Below are 23,793 nucleotides of genomic sequence, written 5' to 3'. Positions count from 1 at the left end.
GGAAAGCATTCCACTTAAAAATATTCAATTGGTAGAACGATTTAATCATAATTTTGAAAATCATAATTCAATTTTAATATTTTTAGATATGCGATTATGATTTGAGAATCTTAAATAAGAGTGTCAGATAACCAGACTCCTGTCAAGATGCTTTCATCAGGAGAAACTTTATTGTACATGTCTAGTTGAGTGAATGTTATATGATGGGGATGACACTACATGGTTACCAGGTGATTCAGGATATCCCCAATAACAATAACTCATGACTCCTATAATGAATCTTGCAATAGATTCAACACAGTATAGTATAAAACATGACAGTGCAAGAAATTGTATATATAAGGGGTTTTGAAAAGTCTGTTCAGATTTTTATTACATGTTCGGTTCTTCATAATTTATGTATAACAAAAAATATGGAACACCCTATACTAAATCAGATAGAATCAATTTTGTAACTGCTTTTGATTTTAATCAAGGGTAAATTAATGGAAGTGATGGAAATCTACTAATTCAAAGTTATTTTATATAATTTTTCTTTCAATATACATATTTATTCAATTAATAATTTATTTGGTTCCATTGTCTTTGTTGAGTAGAATTAAAAATTAACGTTTATTGTATAACTCTAGCCTTTACCTACCTACTCCACGTTCAGAATTAGTTAAGGGCTCAATATTTTTCAATGCAAAAAATGCACAATCACTAGCCAATCGAAATCAAATCGATATCATCTTTTCCCGCATTCCGCAATAATTTGAGGGCATTCTACTCTATAGACAACTTTTATTCGAATGATATTTAGTTATTTTCAATTTTTTACAAGTTTTTGTCTATAAATTGTAACAATTTTTTGACAATAAAGCTTTTCTCCTTCTCTCTATTCTCTCAAATATCTCCATGCATACTGTTCAGGTCAACTTTACTATTGTTTGAACCATTAATTGCTTTTTCAATATTTTTCTTAAAGTGACTATTTGTTGTAGATTCTATTTTTGATTGCACATTGTTGTCCATTGAAGGGCCATCACTGTAGTCAACATTGATTTCTATGATCTGCGCCCTGATCAATTCCTTGATATACTTGATTTCGATGATAATTTCTGGAAACATGATACTGCTGTTTCGCAAAAAACTTCATAATTACGTACCTCACCGTGGAAGAACAGAATAGATACGGACCAAATCAAGGTAGATCTGAAGGTGATGCAAAATCTATAAGCGTAAAATATTCGGTTCATTCTGATTCACAACCTGTACCGGTATGTAAGAAAATATTTTTATCAATTTTGAATATGTCGCAAGGCAGTAATGCTAACAAAAAATTCAATGAACCATAATAGAATGGTGGAGTATTATATTATATTATATTATATTTCTGGCACAACAGTTGATTTTGGACGACTTTCACGAAAGTCATCCAGTGGCAAAGTGCGACCATGAGTAAATTTAGAAAACCAAGGAAACACGGTGACTCGAGATGATGCTTCATCATCAGAATCGAAGTGGGTTGATCGAAATTGCTGTTGGTATAATCCATGTCGAAAAACATAGAAAATCATCGCACAAAAATATTCGCGATCCAATTGCATTTTTTGACTTAGATTTCAAGTATATGTAAACAACTCAAATAGCACAAAGCAAATTCTGAGTTGTGCACCTTTAGAAATGTCAAACTTTATGATAGCTATGTTAGAAACCTGACCTCCTATTTTTACTAAATAACATTTCAAATAATTTTAATTAAGAAAATTATTTTACGAAGGAAACTCTAGAGATGGTAATACTAAACTAAACATACTGTAATGTTTTTCTATTAATTCGCTCTTCTTACCGAACGTTTTCAACTCGCGATTCTCCAGTTCAGTTCTCTTTCGTTCTTAATTTATTTAAATACTTTACACTACACTTAAATAACTTATAAAAATTATATAATATCACTCGAATAATTTATTTAAATTCCTCGATTAGTTTGCTAATTCGTTCTGTTCACTACGACTATTTATTATAAACTGAACTCACTTCACCACATAAACTTATTTATATACCTATCCCAAAAGAATTATCTAGATCTAGAAAAATGGAGAAACAAAACATATGAATGAATAGACCTTCCTAGAAATTTTTCAAAATAAACAATTGAAATAAACCGTTTGCTATAAAAAATGGTTTACACATAAACATCAAACGAATTCCGCCAATTATAAAAAATATTCGCCTTCACCGAATTTTAAAATTCCTTACTAGCTGGACAGAGCCGACCTAAGGACTCATTTCTTGAACTTGTTCGTAACAATACTATTTGTATAGGGAGTATTGTGATGGGTAAAAAATTGTTCACTACCAAATTTAACTTGGAATTTGCTTCAGTAAAAATGTAAGGGTGTGACTTCCTTGAACCTACTAAAAGTCACAGACTATCAAGCTCGCAAACGTACAAGAAAGCATTTTTTTATAAGTTAAACCTAAAACCTGATAATTCAATAACAATCAATTTTGATGAGATGCAGAATCAACCTTTGCCAAAATCACAAGTTGGTAAAGCTTCTTATAGAAGAGAAAAATATCTTAGATGGATAGTTTATGATGAATACGGAAATCTAAATAAGGTGTATCGGTAGTTGGATTCGGAAGGAGGAAGAGGCTGTACATAAATTACATTTTGTTTGTGACATTTCTTCGAGACTTATATTAATGCTAGGAATATAAAAAAAATATAATCAAACAGTTGCTCGTCGTAAAATAAGAGTCATACATTACTTTTGATTTTAATGGTTTTGGCAAGTACAAATCAACCTTGAATGGTTTTTCCCAGAACGTGATCATTTATATATTCTAGCAGATCGAGATCTCATATTCTTGAAAAAACCTTTAAAAGAAGAAAGTATCATATTTTTCCATGAATATAATGATATTAAAGAATCTGTTGGAATTATAAATACTGTTCCACATAACGTCTTGTCATTGATTGCCTCTAAAGATAAGCTTTTCTTCTCAATGGTAAGTACACACTTCTTAAGAAGAGCATGAAACTTGCAAGCATTGAAAAGAGCTTAAGAGAGACCCCATATTTAAATCTCATTGAGAATGAAAAAACCTGTGGTCATATTTCTCATAAGAAATGGGCTATGAAGTAGAAAAAACCTACTGAATCGTAGTTTTATCCCAAAATGTATCAAATTCAAGGAGTTTTATTTCATAAAAATCATAGCGAAGAAAACAAAATATCGAAATCAGATTATCAGAAAAGCCCAAGAAAAAAGTTGATTCCTGAAAATTATCATTCAACGAATTTGGTACCTTTTTGAAACAAGCTTCTCAATTAAGCTACAACTTGGTCCTCGGTGCGTCATATTCACCTAGATAGTCACTAATTCCTGTTTCAAGTTTGTAAACATGATTCGAAGGGAAAAAAAATTACTCAGTAAAAACAGGTTTTCGATAAATGTAGAATAATATTGCTTGCGATGTAGATACTTCGTGGAAAATATTTGCTGATTTTATATATTTAAAGTGAATTTTGTGTAGTTAAACATAAAACCAATTACTTTTCTTTGATAACTGGAAGAAAATTGAATCAGAAAGTAGTTTGAGTCGCGTTGTTAAAACTGATTACGTAAGCGAATATCCTGCAAGTTTTAACAGCGCCTTTGGTTAGTATTTTAAAATAGCTTTTTCAGAAATGGAACTGTTTGAAGAACAAACAGAAAGAGAACAATTAAGAGGGTTCATTTGGGAATTGTTTGCGAATTCCAGTCGCTTTTTCCTTTTATTTACACCGTAACTACTATTAATTTTGAGATACAGCTCCCTGGAAAACCGATTTTTAAAACTCCCTCGATGCACAAAAAACCAGTTTCATTTGCACTACACCGAACTCACTTTGGTTCAATTCATGTCTTTGCCTAGCTTATTGTTTCACTGAATCCAACAACGACTTTCACGATTTTTCAATTTTTATATTTTGTTCAAGATCTTGTACAATTTTTAATTACGAACCAATAAAGTAACACTAGAACTAGACAATAAAAGAGAAAGACGTAATACAACAACCACATTCCCATTTTAAAATTTAAGTTATGACATCATCACGATCATATAGATGACATCAAAATTAAAAAGGTATCCTTACGGATAGACTGTTTCAAAATAGATATCGACTTATTTCAGAATTTTTCATTAATGTCGCCGGTACACCAAAGTGTACTAACTTTAATATATTTCCGAGTATTCGAATACTTATATATTCATCGTCTGGGAAATTAGTTATGAATTGTGTTTGTTGTTACTTCATGTTACTAACATCAAATTCATTAGACACAAATTCTCCTAGATTTGCAGCAATGTGTTTTCCCACGTTTCCTTTGAGCGTCTTTTTTACTCTCTTCCCTTTCTCTAGCGTGCCATATACTTTTTGCCGGTCTATTGTTTTCTATTCTACAAAGGTGTGCAAACCATCTAAGTATTTTTTTCTTAATTGTTTTGATCACAGGTTCTATAATTTTTTGGTGACACCTTTGGCCCTACGTGATTACTTCACTTCATCTGCTTGAGTTTCACAACAAAACCAAATACTTGATAAAACAGTCTACCTTTTATTGTCCTTTTTCATACAACACCAATTTTTCTTCCTTAAGGATATTTAAAAATAGTTAATTTTGTGCAGTAATAGTGATGTTGGTATATTTTGATACAAAGCAATATTTATAACGAATTTTTATCCATACTACACGATGGCATAGGATGGTAAAACAAAACAACTTGGTGTGGATGCTGCTGTAGCTTGGTGGTTGAAAGTAGATCGGCGCTGGCGAAGTAACAGGCAATTACGCCCAATCATTTAGAAATATGAACTCGACATCGTTTTTCGACCCACTGTACACATTCCACGTGTTTTAACGGTTCATTCAAACAAGATTCATATATTGACAACAGAAAAACAAAAATAAATGGAACTCTTACATAAATATGAATCCTTTTGTAAAATCAAATATTTGCTATGTAATAAATGTATATATATATATATATATATATATATATATATATATATATATATATATATATATATAGGGCGCGGATATCATCCCTACACATAGTTTTTCAACTTTGAAGTTCCAGAAAAAGAAAATTAATTTATACATCATAGTTTAGCTTCGCATTTCTAACCTAACCTAACCGAGCCTAGCCTGACCTAACCTAACCTAACCTAATCTAACTTAACCTAACCTAACCACTAATTTTAAGTAAAAATATTGATAGAATATCAATTAATAAACAGCAATACATAAAAATTTATAGAATTTTATCTTTTTCTGGTCAAAAACGAATAAAAAAAATATTGATAGATTTACTAACCAACCCAAAGATAGTACCAGATCACTGGATCTAGAGATGTGCCTTTCAGTACTTCTACAGTGAAAACTATATTGATAGAAGGTGACCTTTCTGAAAGGGTGACACTTGAAAAGTAGGAGAGAATTTTATGGAATGATAAGTCAAAGTTTGAGGGTTTTGAGTATTAGAGAAGAGTATTTGTACGCAGGTCGAAGGAAGAACGGGTGTGTAATCTCGACTTTGAAACGATACGGCGCACATAGGGAAAAATGGAAATCATTTGTGCCAAAATCGTAAATCTCAGTATCGGCTTGACTTAGGAATTTGAAGTTTTTACAGCAGATAGCTTATGTAATTAGGAATACGATAAAAATACTCCGATTACTTCGACTTTGACCTTGAAAAAAATTGACAAATTTAAAAATTTTTTGGAAATTTTTCGTTTTTGCCCTGAAATTTGATTATTATGTTACTAAACCCATAAGTTGTTTACATATTTGGAAAGCATGACGGAATGACGGTTCTAAATTCATACTTCCAAAATTTTTTTTAATTTTTAGATCCTACGCACTAATTGTCCAAACTTGGCTTTGCAAAGTTGTTATTTCTTTTGATATTATGAGGCAAACTTTAAAATATCATGTGAGACATGATTCCGATGTATTTTTTGCCGCGGAACATGATGGCGCTATCAGTTTTGCCATAGAACATACCTAAATGTGAAAAAGTACATTTGCATAGGGTTTTTTGGCTCTATTTTTTCTAGGTACATTCTAAGATAAAAATGATAGCGGAAAAGTACACAGAAAACGTCTATCATATTATTTTTAATACAATTTTTAAGATATAACTGAAAACTTCATAATTACTATATATTTTTGTATAAAATACAATGTGGTGACAAAAACCCTATAATTAGTTATTTCTAGTTATTCCTTATACTCTTTCAAGGTATTCCATCTATGCTGCTCCAATTTTACCATTTTATGGTCTCCAGGAGACTTATCTATTGTTTACTATATTTTCCCAACAATGAGTCTTCTACAGCAAAAAGTTTAAAAAACAGAAAAAAGTCACGGAGAGATAAATTTGGCCAACAAAAGATTTAGTTACCACTTTTCAAACATCTTTTGATTAAATTTTGGAATTAGAGTAGCTTCGTCAATTGAAAAGAACTTATGTCATTTCTAATGTGTTTCTGAGTTGGAATACCGGACAAGTTGATATACTGGTATTTTCTCAGTTTCTAAAAAGTTTGCGGTGCAACGAACCTTTTCCTTCTGTTTATCTATCGTGCCCAAGCCGGCAAATGTGTTTGTGACGTCCTCCTAACATACTCAAAAACGTTAGATAAAATATTGGATTTTTGAAGATAAGACATTTTTCATTAACTATTATAACTTGCCACAAAACTATTTTCTTGAAGTTTAATCGATTTTATGAACCCTAACTTTAAAATTCTATAATATAACCGTTGTTATGTTGTATTGTGATTTTGAGTAAATCGGTCTTATTTTTAAAAAAGGGGTTTTCGGGGGCGAGATGGCATGATATAGTTTCGCGCTAGTTAGTAGACTCGCCCTTACGTAACAAAATTAATTGTTTGGTTTGTTGTTGTAGATTTAATTGAAAATGGTTGAAAAATACTGTCGAAGATGTAATCGTTTTCGATGGGACGAATTTAACATGAAAGCAGCAAAAAGAGCTGTTAAAACTGGTTGCTAGCATCCAAAACCTACTCTGTTCCTTTTGGCACATTGTGACGACGCTGCCAGGGAACAAATAAATTAATTGTAGGAGCAGAAACATACAAACATTATATGTCACATTTTTTGGGCCACTCTCGACCTACTACAATCAAGAAATCACTAGCTGGTTGAAACAGAATACTGTCTACTGTCTACCAAAAAGCAGCTACTATGAATAATGCTGGATATGGGTTTGCTACAATGGGTATATATCCTTTTAATAAAGACAGTTTTCCGGAGTGAATGTTTGATCCTGCGGAAACCATCAACTTTTAAAATAATCAAAATATCGAAGAACCGAATGATATCAAAGAAAAATCGAGAGAAGAAGAACCAAATAATAACGAGAAAACAACATAGAGCAAATAAACGTAAATTCCGATACTGAAAATAATTCGCATGAAGCGGGACCATCTGGCATAGAAAATAAAAAATTACAGAAAGAAATAGATAAAAAAAAACAAAAAATTACTAGCAGCATCTTGCTTAATCCTACCCTCACAAATCTCACCTTTACCAAAAGCTACTGATACAAACAACAAATTAAAACGCAAAAACCTTTCTTAATATGGCGTCTTGACACAACTGCTAAAAAAATGCTGAGTTAGCAATAAGGGATGCAAAAAGAGTCAATTCTAAATTTCCAATGAATCCAAAACTAACATTGCACCTAGAAAATTTTCTACAATTTTGAGAAGTTTAATATCGATCATGCTAGATCAATCAGAGTCAGAGATCATAGAGGATGGAGGTAATACAGTCTCCATCTTTTGCAACGGACTATTTTCTCGCTACAAACCAATTGAAAAATGAATTCGTTGTATGTCTTGTAATAAATGGTCCCACTGCGAATATGCGCGTTGTTCCTTCAAAACAAGGCAGTATATATGTGAACTTTGTATTTGGTAGCTCCCTAATTCGTAACTTGCTTTTTGTTTATAAATAATATTTGTTTTTTATTATTTAAAGTTTGTTTAATGTCAGTTTTATATATTAATAATTGTACATTGTCAAACATAAGGTGACCATATACTTTTCTCAAAACCTCTAAGAGTTATCTAGAAACTTTATTTACAAAAGTTCTTTGTATTTAAAGGATTTTTTATATTATTGACATCTGAATTATACCAATAAAAAATCAAATAACTCCACAACCATTGTATATAGATATAGGACATGTATGTATGAAATTATTTTATTCTTATTTTTATGCGGGTTCTATTAGAGCTATAATATACACGGTGTGACAATTAAAAAAAATGTGATTCTGTTATTTACAAAATAGTTAAAGAAGTCACCCAGTATGATTTTATACTCGAAAATAATCATCATTTTGGAAATGATGCCAGCTAGCCTCATTTACGTTAACTAAATCAAAAAAAGCAATAAAATATAGGGTGTTTCATTTAATATTCCAAAGTTGATACTGAAGAATTGGGTATAATACAGAAGTAAAAAATCTGAAAATTCCTTTAAATACAAAGGACTTTTGATAACTTTTATAGGTTTTGAGAAAAGTATATGGGTCACCTTATGTTTGACACCCTGTACCTAGCTTCTAACTTAAGTAAAGTTGAGCATCCCATCTGATTCATATTTTTTATTAAATAAACTTTGACAAACAAAACCAATATTATATCTCTTAACTTCAAGTAACTAGATATTTTGGGCCAGATGGCATATTATGATATCTTACCCGAAATTTCCAGTCCGAGATAGGGTACTCCAGGTGATTTTTTCAAGAAATGTACTTAACTTAAAAACACAGTCAGGGTTCTATCAATTTTCGATATTATTAAGCTAAGTATTTTCTCATTCAACAATCAAACTTTAGTCCGAAAATCCGAAATTTATGCCAATCGGGCACCTCTCCCCTACACAATTTCTAGAATTGTCTAAATTTTCTCTTGTTAGAAAATCTCATTCACCAAATTTTATAAAACTATACTAACTTTTAAAATTTTCCTTTTTTGCCGATTAAAATTTTTTATACGAAACTGAATTTCATCGCTTACACGACTAAATCACTTGACTCTAATGACGTACCTCTTCTAAAACGAGTTGTAACTTTTAATTAAGCCATCCAGACGCCATTTGCATACCAGAGGGATAGAGAGAGAAGGAGATTGAGAGGAAATGCGAGGGCTCAAAAATATAATGTCATTATGATATAGCTGGATGAATATTGCTACAATGTTTTACCATTACAAGAGCCTAAAAGTGACACTTCTAATCTTTGTTTTTCAATTCTTGTCATTACGAATATTTTCATATAAAATTAAAAACAATATAATCAAGAAAAAAGTTGTCTTACCCAAATTTTTGGCCATATTAAGAGATTTATATGTATTCGAAAATTGCAAAAGATTATTAGAAATTTGGTTATAAAAAAGTATTGACTCGATTTTGTAAGTTGTCTTGCAAGCTAATCAAAAGATGAGTAGATAAAAAAACTCTGTAATACATTATAAACTAGGTTCAATTTCAGAAACATCGCTTACATGAAGTATTTTTGAGATGTCACACAAAAACTGTTTTATCTTGAAACTTCATATTTTGGATGTACGAATAGTGATAAAATAACCAAGCTTGGAATGAAATGGAATGAAAAATACGCAGAATTTTTTGAAGATATCGATTATCCTTACTAATATTATAAATGTTTGTTACGCTTTCACGCAAAAACAACTTGACGAATCATCATGAAACCTTGTACTCATATTCTGGGAGGTACTAGAAGTAACAGAGTATACTTTTATTGAAAAAAATATTTTTCACAAAAATTAAAAAAAATTGTCAACAAATATTAACATTTTGCTACTTCAACGCCATCTAACATACAGTAATGAAGTTCAAACCCTAAATACTATATTATCGACGTACGATATTACCGATGGTCAAGTCAATATTTATTTAATCTATACATCCAATTCAACTGACTACAGTTTCAGCTATTTGGAATTTTTGAGGCTAGGTACAAAGGTACCTTCAGTGACTGCTACTGAAAGCGTATGTCTAAAAAATTCCTAGGAAGCGTGAAGCTACATTATCTAAAAATTCGTCACTGTCCCATGCAGCAAAAGTTGCACGAAATCAAGAATCTTCGGCCCAGAAGACAACAGCAAGCAAGGCGACAAAGACCCGACGTCGTTTAGAAAGACATGCTCAGCAGCGGGTAGCTACAAGAGCGATAGAAACGCCAGAACAAATGTTTTGAAACTTCATTGTATGTAGTAATTTTTAAAAATCGATAATATTAACCAAATTATCTTATTGATATATTTCTAGTATTATTATTTCTGATACTTATTTAATGCATTGGATGCGAGCGAAGCCGTGGGTAAAAGCTAGTCTTGTATAAAGTGACACGGAATAGGGTTAAATTTCAGAAATTTTGCTTTTTTATTATTTTTATATATACAGTTGCTCCTTCTAGTAGTAGACCAAAAATTGTGAAAATAATTTCCACGTGTTTTCCGGTGTCCCGCACAGTGGAGCGAACCTATGCATTTGGTGAAAATAGGACCAACATCTGAAAACTCCAATTTCCACATATTTTTTGGTTAGGCTGTTTCTGTTATCATTGTTTATCGTCATTTTTTTATTGATAATTTCCACCGAAGATATCTTTTAAAACTATTTTAACTTATCACAATTTACGTTTACGCAAATTGAACATTCATAAACATAAAAAAATCTCAAGCATTCATAATAAAAATCGCTCAAAATCTCTCAGAAATCTACCTCTACAGAACCTGCGCGTTCGTGACGGTTTACAAGGAAAATTTCTTTCATTTATTTTTCTTTTAGCTCTAATTACATATTTAACTTCCGTGAATTTATTTTTAAAAACTTTATTAACACAAATTACAATATTACAAGGAAGAAGAACTTAATTTTAAGCGATTGAATTCAATGAAAGAACTAAATTCATTGAACGAACGAAATTCATTGAAAGGTGTTTACAACAATTTTATTTTTATAGGATTATATATGATCTTTTTACGTTTTAATTTTTAGAATAATCTAGATTTTTCTTGTGTAATTCTATTGACTTTTTTTGAATAAATTCCAGTTTCTCTATTTCAAATGTTTATATTTTATTATATTTTATGAATGTATTATTGTCTTTAATCCTCTGTCACTGAAGTAATAAAATCCAGTATAGGGATAGCATTAATAGCGATATGAACAAATATTTATGTGCACGAAATATGTATTATGATTTGAATGGTACCTACTCCTTTTATATCGAAAAAAGTGGTTTTGGTTGCCGAAAATCACCGTAACCCTTTTATTCGGTTTGTCCTATCAAAAGAAGTGACCTACCTAAGTAAAAGTTGCTGGAAATAGAGCGTGGAAACAATTTACGACGTTAAATAATAGGGTTCCTATGAAAAAAGTGTTTTCTGGGCCACCCTAAACATCAAAATGTGCGAAGGCAGTTCTTAGTTGCCCACCCGGTACATATGTAGGAGGTAATTAGAAAAACCAATCAAATATAACGGTGGTGTTCATCCTTAATAGCACATGAATCATAAATCTTCAATCACAATAGTATGCTCTAGCCTCTATTCAATTCATCAGTGGGGGTGTATCTTTGCAGTCAATTAATTTTGATGGCGTCCAGCCAGCGTCGTCATTGATCTTTCTGCATGGCAAGTTTCCAAATTGTTTACCATATCTCGCCTCACTTCGGCTTAATTCGTCCGATACCATCTGAACTTCTATAATTCACTGATAGGCTTTTAGAACAAAGGACGTTAGCGTCAAGTCGTATTTCGAACAAGAGTGAGATTTTCAGCATGAACCAAAATGTGGTTTTAAATTTGAGGTTAAGTTTGGTTTTCTAATCCCTACATAAGAGGATCACGAACACTTTTCAAGAATTATAATATATTGCGTGAATCATGAATATTCATAACATGAATTCAAAAAATCACCTTTGGGTGTTGAAAGGGCTTGTAAATTTTTCACAAATTTTTGTTTACAATGGTCTTGTGATACGGCCGGTACTATGGTGGTATTTATATTGCTGTCAGATCTTTCCTTTTTCCGAAAAAATAATAAACTTTGTTATTTCAAATGAATCCCACTACCAATGTTACAATAAATATTGTACATTTAGATGGCTACGATTGAATAAACTCGTTTAATTTGAATATCCTTTAATAATTTATGTGCTAATTAAAATCTCGTAACAAGGTCTAGTGTCAGTAAGTTAGTAGAAAGGTCAAAGAAACTGGTGCAGTAAAAGATTTATACACATTCTGGCGCAGAAAACCTACAACTGAAGAAAAATCTTTAAATGTTTGTGTCATGTTAGAAGTAGATCCACACCTGTGAAGTAGAAAAATTAAAAATTTTAGTAAATATACAGTAATGACGATTACAGAAGATGCTCAAAATGTTTAAATCCAATACAACAAGCCATGCGATTTTTAAAACTTTACAATACACTTTGCAACATCCCTGACTGCTTATTTCTTTTTATTTCTGTTACAATTCTATCTTTTAATTCTAATATTAGCAGGTTTTGTTTTAAAAACGCTATTTCTTAAGTGACCCCACAGAAAATAGTCTAAAGGATTCATGTGGGGTGATCGGGGGGGCCATTCGATAAAACCACACCTCTCAATCCATCATCTGGGAAACTTATTTAGGTATTGCGTCACCACACACACATAGTGTGGTGGAGCATCATCTTGTTGTAGCCAAATATTGTTGATAATAGATAAAACACGGATCCATCACTTCATTGTAACCGATGAACCACGTCCGACGCGTCCAAAGCGCAATAACCAGATGGAAAGGTTATGGCTTCGGTGTTTTTGGATGCGCGCAGAATATTGTTCATCGGCTATCTACAAAAGGCAAGGAAAATCAATAGCGTATAATTGTTAGATAGTTTGAAGGCAGAAATTAAGGAAAAATGGCCAAATACGTCGAAGAAGACAATGCATCGATTCACAAGTTAATGACAACGAAGATTAAATTAAACGTATTACACTTCTAAGTGCTTCTTCATCCACTGGTAAAGAGCGTGTTGAGGATAAAATATTTCTTATAACGGAAGAATTGAACAGTAGACCTTGTTTAACCTCCAAACTCTGTGGAAAAACATTTTACGAACACTAGTCATATTTCATTAGATAAAAACTGTATGGAGTTAAAATGAAAATAATTATGAAAAGACCTGTATTCTGAATTTTTGAACAGTCGAGTTGATTACATTGAATAAATAAAAATATATCAAACTATACATTCATTCATATTTCATGAACGTTTCGCAAAAAAGTGAGTTGGTACGCTTTTCACAGTATTAAAAAGTCTTGTCTATAATTTGAGGCCATAAGACACATTTTCTGTATAATCTCTCTCCTTTTCTGGCGATTATATGTACTTTTCAATTACCTTTTGCTAGGGGGCTTCGTCGTAAGCATGGATTTTGTGAACGATTTTCCTCGTGATCTTACGATATACTATTTTTTTCAATTTCTCTTTTTCTGTATTACTGATAGACCCTATCATTCGACCAAATGGAGTATCAAGTAGTTTCTTTTTGATATCATAGGAAGGAATTAGCTTTCTTCTTGCGGTTTATGGAGCTCCAAAAAAATTATTTGAATTGATAAATACCGTTACTTAACTTTTGTGAAAAATACCAGAAACAAGGAACATGTACAACTATCATGTCTTCCTCCAGCATCGGCATTTGTATATACACTTAAATTGAGTATACTATCAAGTTCAAACATGGCTAGGCAATCAACTGTACCTAGAAGAGTGAGGCTGGGAACCGACTAAAGCTTTACTCTCGTCTGCTCCAGAAAAACTCCTCAACACTATTTTTACAATTACAAAAAAAGTAATAGTGCCAAATATAGCTGTAAAAAAGTTGGATCGCTGTGTTTTCCAGCGTGTACTAATTGCCAAGGTCAGTCTTGCTCAAATGTCAAGTTGAGTACAATAGAGGAAGATTCTTGTGGTTTTAATGAAGAGACCAATGACAATTTAACACTTTATAAATATCCAGCAAGAGAAAGAGAGAGAAGAAGGAATCAAAGAAGATATGACTGTTGAAGTAGACTTTCAAGAGTATGAATCTGATTAAGATATCTGAAGAAATCGAAACAATAGCTAACCCAATAATCAAAAGCAATATCAATAATAAGGTGATGTCTAGAATTTGAGGGGTATTGTTTCCTTAAATCATCCTAAAATTAACATGACAGTTAGTGGAGTAGTCCTACGGGGGAACCACGGTAAAAAACGTGCCGAGTACACTACCTCACAGTTGGTGTGGAAATGTGTGCATATCATGTGTAATGTTACTTTTAGTATCGCGATATCTCAGGAATGGTGACTCTTAGAAAAAAAATATCACGACTGTTTTTGTGAAGCCTTGGTTTGAGGTTTATTTTGTTAAAAACTTACCGTTTTCAAAAGAATCCAAATTGATCGGACCACTACATGAAAACAAACATGTGTACCTGTCAAAATTGGGGAAAATGAACTGTCCCAAGTTAATAGTTCTAAATACCTACGACTTCATTTAGACACATAATCACCAAGCGGAAACAGTTAGAAGGGTTCCTAGGTCAGTCTTACTTCCTCTGTTGCTGTCCTCAGGTCTGTTCCTATACCAGAGAATCGTGAGGTAGGCTACATTGTGGTAAAAAGAATCAAGCTACAGTTCCGTCCAATAGCCTCCCTTGTCATGTATCTCCTTTCCACATGATACTTCAGGGAAATTGGTTATACTGGATAATTCCTAGGTCTCTATACTTTTTGCTGTACTGTAGCTTCATTCCATTTAAATTGGGATTCCATCCGTAGTTTACACAATCTATTTTTTACACTTATTCAAATCAGTGGTCGCCAAATCGACTATGATATCAAAAAGAAACTACTTGATACTTCATTTGGTCGAATGATAGGTCTATCAGATAATACAGAAAAAAAGAAATTAACAAAATGGTATGTCGTAAGATGATGAGAAAAATCTTTCTCAAAATCCATGTTTACGACGAAAGTAACAAGGATTGGCTTCGCCTTGATGACTCTAAAGCGTCACTGTTAAATCTAAAATTGAATCTAATTTGAATTAAGCAGCAACTACCTTGAGGCAGACGTAGTATCAATGTGGAATACGGCAATTGTTTTGTTAGTTATCGATAGGTCAGCTTCATGAATTAAATACAGAACCGATCGTGAAACATTTAAGAAACAAAAATATGAAAAAATTATTTCAAAGAGTTATAAGTGTTGAATCACGAAATCGACTTCGTGATTTCAAAGCAACGACGCATTTTTCAATCACGATATATTTATATTTTTTTCTTAATTTCAGAGTGTGATCAGACGTTTGTAAGTAGACCCGGAGGTCCAATGAACGGAACATTCTACGCTCCGGATTTCGAGAACCCTCGTGGTCACTCAAGAAACTGCGTCTACACATTTCTCGCGGGACCCGGACAAAGGGTTCAAGTTACCTTCATCAGTTTCAACCTCAGAGGTCGACCGCCAGAGTAAGTTTTAAGTTGTAACCGACAAAAAATATGGTAAACTAAATTAGTAAAGAAAATGGAAACTATATGAAATATTAATAGATATGAGTCAAGTTGATTATGTCCATGGAATGTCTACAGTTTTATTTGAAATATATTATTATCATTATTGAAAAACTGTGATTCTATCTTTATAAAATGTGAATAACAATGGATATATAAATATTTTATAAATAAAAATTGAGCGGTTTTGTAATCTTAGGAAACAATTACTGAACAGAGAGCTTAAAAATTTTTTATCATTTGTTCCCTTGACGTGTCTGGAAATTTTTTTGATGGAAGTTCAGTTTAACAGTCTGAAATTCTCATCTGATTTTATATACTCAATAATATGGATGCACCTTCATTTAATTTAGGACTTTGCTGCTGCAAAATTTTTTAAAATTCGCCTATTTTAGTGGCGTTTTCTATAAAATATTCTATTTAACAAATTTTAGATATTTTTCACTTTATAAGTTTAAGTCTTTCTCTTCAAATAAGAGGTAGGGGAGAGTGGGAACTTTGTTGTGAAAAAATGCCTGTAATTCTGATTCGACTTAGCCAATTTTCATGAACTTGATGCAGTTTGGAAGAGCTTCTGTTCAGCAATACAAAATTTATGAATCCTATGCAATTTAATTAGCATCGTATGCTACTATATTTTGATTTTTTGGTTATTGTGATTTCTATTGACACATGGAAAGTTCTTACATTGGTCTACTTGCAGTAAATTAAACTGTTTTCATTATAATTTCATTATTGCCGCTGGATGGTGTTATCTGATATTACTAACAATGGGAACACATCATTGAATGAGCCATCGATTTTTTATTAGGCTCCACAAATGAAAATCCAATCCAAAGTTAAGTCTGGAGATCTGAGTAGTCAAATAAATAAGCTTCCACATCATTAATATCCACCTATCTGGGGATGTTGGATCTAAAAAAAGCCGAAAATATGGTTAAGGGTATGTCTTCTAAAAGAAGGGGCAATTCGTTTCTTGAAAAGTATAAATATCTTTCTCCATTAACTATCTCATTAAAAACAAAAGGTCCAATTTTTTCGTTTAGAATCTCGTACCATACATTTACTGACCAACGATCCTGATATTGGATCTTCTGCAGCCAACGAAGATTCATTTTGGACCAGTAGTGCATATTATGGCGATTTATTCTACCATTACTCTAAAACACAGCCTCATTTGTCCGTAAAATTAATTCGTGAAAGTATTCTAGAATCATCGTATATAATATTTAATAGCTAGTTGCAATAATTTAGCCTGGTATCAAAGTCTCGAACATTTAGTCTCCGGTGTAGAACAATATGATATGCAATCTAAAATAGTATAATTAGTATAGTATAAGTAGTAAGACACGTTGATGCCCTTCGTTATTACCAAACGAATGCTTTAATCTTCTTGGTGTTCCAGAGAATGTTTTTCCTTCGACCTCTTATTTTTTATAATAATAATAAATTTATAATCTTAAATTTTCATACTAACATACTTATCATTCAGAAAGCATGTAGTTAATCCACTTATAATTTATATATTTGGTATTGCTGTATAGAGGCTTTTTCAAACATCAGTTCATAACCAGGTTGCCAATTACTCCCACAACTTATTTAAATGGATTAAAACTTGTGACATGAATTTGTTTAGAATTCGATTAATGAATAAAAAGTGACACCTAATTGGGTAAATTTGAAAAAATTTTGTTTTTTTTTAATCTCCTATTCTCAAAAACGTTATCTAATGGTGGGCCTAATATTCAAAAAAATAATTTCCACGTATTTTTTTGGCCACTTTTATTATAATTTGATTCCTCCAGTAGTTGAAATATAAAACCTTCCTGAGATATGGCCGACGGCCGTTTTTAGTTGCACACCCGGTGCTTTATGGGAGCAGGCATTCCAAAATCGATTGTATAGCAGTCTGCGATATCCTAAGAGGAAATACAAGCATTAATAAAAAAAGTATTCAAAGACAGATGCATATGTAGAAGGTCATTTATTAGATCGCCACTTATGTCAACAAATCTCAATCTTTTCGATTTGTTTCCATGATAGTACTTCAGAAGAAAGGCTGAACCATCAACTATCAAGGAGATGGGAGCATGAATAAAACATGAAGATCTCCAGGCAGATGCCTAGGTAGAAGGTGATTTGATAATAGGTGGCTGCTGATATCACAGATCTCAATCTTTTTGAGTTCTTTCTATTATAGTACTTCAGATGAAAAGCTAAACCGGCAAGTATTGAGGAGAGAAACGCATAATAAAAAAGGAGTATTTCCAGTCAGATGCATAGATAAAAGGTTATCTTTTAGATTGCTACTGGTATCAATAGATCTCAATATTTTCGACTTATTTTCCTAGCAGCACTTGGGAAGAAAAGCTAAATTTGCGAGTAGTGAGGATATTGAAGTTTGAATAAAAATAGGTGTAGATTGTATATGAGAAATCGCGATTCTATTCCAAGCAATCTGAAAAAATAATATTTGATTTATCGAGTTTATTTCAAATTAAACACCCCCTTTATACAAATTATGTATGCTTAAAAATAATATAACCAGAAATCACAACTAAAATCTTCAGAAAATCAAACATTCATCAACTACTTTTATTTTGAATATTATACTGATAGGAAACGGATTTAATCCATCTGCGATTCAATATTGACTTGTGTAACTCAATTCTATTGACGACTATAAAATATATGACATTATATTAAACTAGAGTATTTTTTATTTAGAAAAATATCCGACTGCTTGTTGTATCTGTTGATTAGTTTTCATTTTCTTTCACGAAACAGGTTTATTATATTTTGAAACAACAAATGATAGAAGCTCATATAATTTGGTGATCGTCAACAATCACAAAACACAATAATCTAAATCAGTTCGAATATACGAGAAGATTAGTTGTTACGATTGTGTTTTCGTTGCTTAACGAGAAACTCACACGCGAATTTTCAATGAAGACATGAAAGCATTTCGTGTAATGTCACTTTATATTTAATATCTCAACTAGTTTTATTGATACGAAAATTACAATATGTTAGTTGAATTATCAAGTTCTTCGAAAACAATTTCAACTACAAATTGATTGTTTAGGATTGATTCATTGGATAGCTTTCAAAACTGTTTATCTGATATTGTATTCGTTTGGGAACTATTTTTAAGATGAAAATGAAAGTATTTACTGAAAGATATTAAAATTGCTAGGCTGCGATGTTTTATTTTGTGATTGAAAAAGTTTGTGAAATAAGCGGAGCGCATTGAACAATTTCACGAACAAAATGAAAACACTTCCAATACAAATGTTGAACAATTTATTTGTATAACTGCTTAATAATATTTAAATAGCCGAATTTCTAAAGACAATGAATTTTATAATGCATTTTGATATTTAAATAATCACAAGGTTGCTGTGACTGGCAAACTTTGCCAAAGCTATTCAAATTGCTTTTTTGTCTAGTTTTTGTCTTTGGTTCGTAACTACTTAGTATATTTGTCGATAGTGGAATATTGATGATAGTGTTGATTCAGTGAATATTGAAGATTTTGATGCTATTTTTGCCGACCAAGTTTTCAATTATCAAGTCAAGCACCCTTGTTAAAAATAGTGTTGATATTCGAAGGTAAAGGCATATTTGAAATGGAAAAGTAGAGGTACTATTCCAAAAAATTCACACACATAAAAAAGTTTATAAACGAGGCACCAGATAAGAAATACTTGATCATTAACTTTGTAACTATTTTCGGATTATTCGGAGCCTGTCTGTGAGAAGTAATTTATTGTAGAAGATATCGATAAAACGAATGATTTATTTGTTCATACATATTTATTTGCTCATACCTTCCAACCTCCAACAACAAAAACAATGTCAGTTGGTCTTTCTGTATTATTGGAAAGTATGTTGACTATTTCGGTAAGTACATTGTCCTCCCATTATCAAATATAGTCGTTTTTTACCCGAAATAGAAATGCACTGTCACTCTAGTTGGGAAAATGACCTCTATTGTTTACAGCTTTCTCTAACTGCCAGAGTCAAAGCAAAATACAGACCACTGTTTTCGTAGACCCTCCGCTCCTTTGTTAGCAGAATCAGGAGCAAATATTACAGAAATAAGAAAATATGGTGGATGGATTTCAACGACAGTAGTCGAGGGCTATGTTAATCATTCTATTTCTTATAGAAATGTCTTTGTGGAAAAAATTCTTTAACATCCTTTAACGACTCAGCAGATTTTGGGAGGTCATCATCCTATATTGTACTTCTGGTTTCTACTAATTATGATGGTACTGGGGATTCTGATAATGCTTTGCAAAACTCCCTAATGTCGCAAGGCATTAATGTTAGAAATTTTTCTTTTTGTACAATTACTATTAATGTTCATGAGTAATTATTGTTGATGAAAATTTACAATTTCTAAAATTGATAATGTCATTTTTTATTGTAGTTACACAATTTTCCCTACAGATTTGTCACTAGTGATTCATCCTGGTATTTAACATGAACAGTCTGTTGTTGGAATGTTTGCGAATTTTATCTTCACGTCTTTCGGAGGCTTTCGTTATTTCTTCTGAGATAGTTTCAACTTGGAGATCCTATTTCAGCCCTATAGCTGTGAGTTAAAGGTCCACACGGGTTACAAAACCTATTTATAACTAAGAATTTGGTATCGAATGGAAATTTGCGAGTGTCTACCAATCAACGAATGAACTTTTTCTTACTTTAATTGGATTTTATGTCATATATTTTAAATGAAGGTAAAGCTGGAATTAAATAGTCATACATTAAGATTTTATTAGCGCGAAATCTGGACAAAGGAGATAAACTGTTAAAGTAGGTTATGAATCGTTTGAACTAATAGTTTCAGTTTATTAGCATTTAATCCAAATATTTTTATAGAGTAGAAGTTTCTGCACAAAATTATTGTGTTGAATCGTTTTAACCAGTAATTGGAAACGACTGGTAGCAATTTTTCAGAATCTTTTGCTTTTCTAGAATTAAATTTTAATTTGCAGCAAAGTATCCGTTAATTTTTTATCGGTCCAAATAATTCAATAATATTTTGATGGAGCGATTCAAGTTGAGCGTTCATCTTTTTGTATAGGGTGTTTCACACTCAAAGAGACGGACAAAGATATGAATTTCGTTTAGAGAAGGAGGATATCAAAGATAATGAAGCCAGCTGATTAGTTACCCATATATACTCGTATGAATAATTCAGTTTTTTTAGAATAAGTAGACTTGTTGTATTGTTTTTAAGGCTATATGGCTATCTCTATAGATTGTTGTTTTTGATTCACCATTTTCCCTCAACACTTTTTCTTCTTCCCGTGCCTTTTCTGCATAAATCACGTTTAGGATTATATCATGCAGTTCTCGGTCTTTGTGACTCCTGCAACCTCAGATTTCTTATTTCATTTTCAATTGTAGGAATGATTCCTTTTTCTTTCCTTGAAATATGTTCAAGTTGTCATATAGTCTATGAGTTGATAAATACTCTAATCTCCTCTCTCCATTTCCACAAATTTCCAGTCATAATTTTTTGGTTGTTTTCTTTCAACCGGAAACGCCTCTTATGACCAATTGCTGCAGATTCGGGATTGTTGTTAGTGCTACTTGTATAGTACTTACGATAGTTCAAGTGGATTCCATTGTTGTTGCCCTCTGCATGTCGTAAGATTCTTGTTTGTTCCTTCTTAGATTTAAACAAATTGAACCGTAGATTTTCATAAGCGTCATTATTACTGTATACAGTTAATACGAGGTCTGGCTATTAAAAAACGAGACTGCGCGCCTAGAGGGCGCCCTAGACGGGTTAGGTAAAAACGATTAGTGCGTAGGGTATCTAGATATCTTGTTTATTCACGTCCCAAAACATGTTTTGGGATGTGTTTTTTTCTCGTGCCAAAAACCGTGTGCCAAAAAACAGATTCAACGTATCAATCTCAAATTTTTCGTTAAATTGGAAAAAACTCCGACCGAGTGCTCTTAATTGTTGCAAGAGGCTTATGGGAACAAGTCTCTATCTCGTGGGTATGTTTTTGAGTGATGTAAGCGATTTAGTGAGAACCAAGAGAGCACTGAAGAGGACCACCCTCCAGCTAGCCCTGTGTCTGTTTTAGCTCCGGAAACAGTGATCAAAAGCAACCAAATTGTACGTGCAGATGATCGAATGAGCATCCGGATGATTACCGTGGCTGTAAAAGCCGATAAAGAAACATTATTCTACATTCGAATGCTCTCCTTTAACTTCCTCAGCACACACACTTCCATACGTTTTTTTACATTGATCGAAGCAGTGCCGGAAGTCTTTTTTGGTGAGGGTCTTTGGGAATCCTAACCTTTCAAGAAAATCCTAGCAGACTCGTTGACGCAAGAGCTTTTAGTCAGGAGTAAGATTTCTTATGAAGTGTAGAAACTTGATGAAGAATTATTATGTCACAAGAAAATGTTTGCATGAATCTTGAAGTCCAAGTTTGGAGGAAAATCTGTATGATCTCTAACAACTTGAGCTCTACCTCCTACTATATGAACAATTGATGAATCTTTCTTCTTATGAAGTATAAAAGTTTGGTGAAGATTAACTATGTCGCAAGAAAATGTTTGTATGAATCTTAAAGTCGAAGCTTGGAGGAAAATCTAAGTGTCAAAACGCGACAATGATCTCGCACAATTCGATCTCTACCTCTTACCTCATCACATCACATCAACAATCTTTCTTCTTACGCAGTGTGAAAACTTGATGAAGATTAACCATGTCGCCAGAAAATCTTTGTATGCTTACCGTTCACCGACAATTTGTAAATAACAATGAAAACCTACTTCTCCAAAAAGTGATAAACCAGTTAACCCAAAAGAGAAGAAAATTTTCCTTCATCAAAAATGTATAACATTCGAATTTTTGGTTTCAGTTGAACGTATGTGTTTTTGACAATCATATTATGTTTTATCTTCACGGCGCCTTTGCAGTACCGTAATCAACTTAAACACTTTTGCAATTGAGAGAGCTACAGCTAATACTACCAAATTGTATGACGGTGACGGAAGTTCTTTATAATATTTCTTAAATGACCCGAATTTCCGAGTCTAGAATAAAATAATTTCAAGCCATTTCAATGTTTGTTTAGGTTGGTTAGGTCTACAATGAACTACAATAGTTTCCCATCGATACTTTTTTTCAGATTTTCTTTTTGAGTTAACTTGTTTTATGAGATCCGAGGATTGTCTGAGAAATTTTCATGACCTGAAGATGTCACATTAAATAAGTTCTAAATATATTTGCGTATGCATTGAGAGATATTCCCTCAAATTTCAGCTATTTTTTCTGCTCACTTTCTGTCTGATAATCGCAAGAGATTCGTGGTGGATATTTTCTGAAGATTGCAAATTAGTGTCGGGCTATTATTGAGTGTTTATTTTTGACAGACAATACGCCTTTGTGAAAAAAAGGGCGGTTAGACACTCTGTACGGAGACTCTGTGACATAACTCATGTTCGCATAACTTTCAGCCGTTGAATATAAACGTAATCTATCCAGACGATGGGTGCTGGGTTTGTCATTACCAACCAAAAGGTTTTGGAATGTCCTAGACCTCATTGCTCAAAATGCTCAAGTTAGTCGATTGCAAAGTGTGAGCCTTCTCTAAAAAATGATTTCATCGGCCAGAAAAGTGTTTTGATCGTTTGTTCGTATGGGATTGTGTTTATCGACTATATGCTAATAGGTTAAACAATAACAGTATAAAACATCATTGATAGGACAAAAGAACAACGGCTAAAATTGAACTTCGAATTGCATGATCATCCACCGCATTGACCAGATCTAGCCCCCAGCGATATTTTCCTACCTCCTAATATAAAAAAGTTTCTGTTTCAGGAGAGAGATTGTCATCAGACAAAGACTTACGCATACCTTAAAACCTATTCTGAGTAAAAACACATCAACTATTATTTGAAAGGGTGGAAAAGATTAAAATATCGCTGAAAATGTTTACTAAAAAGAGACTATGCTGGAAAAGTGAAATAATTATGTGTTTCTTTGTTGGAGCGGACATTTTTTATTCAACCCTCGTACTCTATAATGCATCTGAATAGAAATAAAACATAAATTGGGCATTAATTAGTTGAAGTCACTTAAAAATTACTTCATA

General features: G+C 32.3%; 1 protein-coding gene across 4 annotated transcripts in view; it reads left to right on the top strand.

The window, feature by feature from the left end:
- The window catches only part of LOC130897369 (tolloid-like protein 2), a 246,522-nt gene that overhangs the window by 157,370 nt on the left and 65,359 nt on the right, over window positions 1-23,793 (top strand). For all 4 annotated transcript variants that reach the window (XM_057806196.1, XM_057806198.1, XM_057806195.1 and 1 more), the window contains one exon: window positions 15,433-15,610. In XM_057806196.1, coding sequence (XP_057662179.1) covers window positions 15,433-15,610 — 178 coding nt within the window. The remainder of the gene's footprint in view (window positions 1-15,432; window positions 15,611-23,793) is intronic.

The sequence above is a fragment of the Diorhabda carinulata genome, chromosome 8, assembly GCF_026250575.1.
Source record: "Diorhabda carinulata isolate Delta chromosome 8, icDioCari1.1, whole genome shotgun sequence".
NCBI classification, from domain to species: Eukaryota; Metazoa; Arthropoda; class Insecta; order Coleoptera; family Chrysomelidae; genus Diorhabda; species Diorhabda carinulata.
The sequence above is the reverse complement of the archived record's forward strand: the minus strand, read 5'-3'. Positions and strand labels throughout refer to the sequence as shown.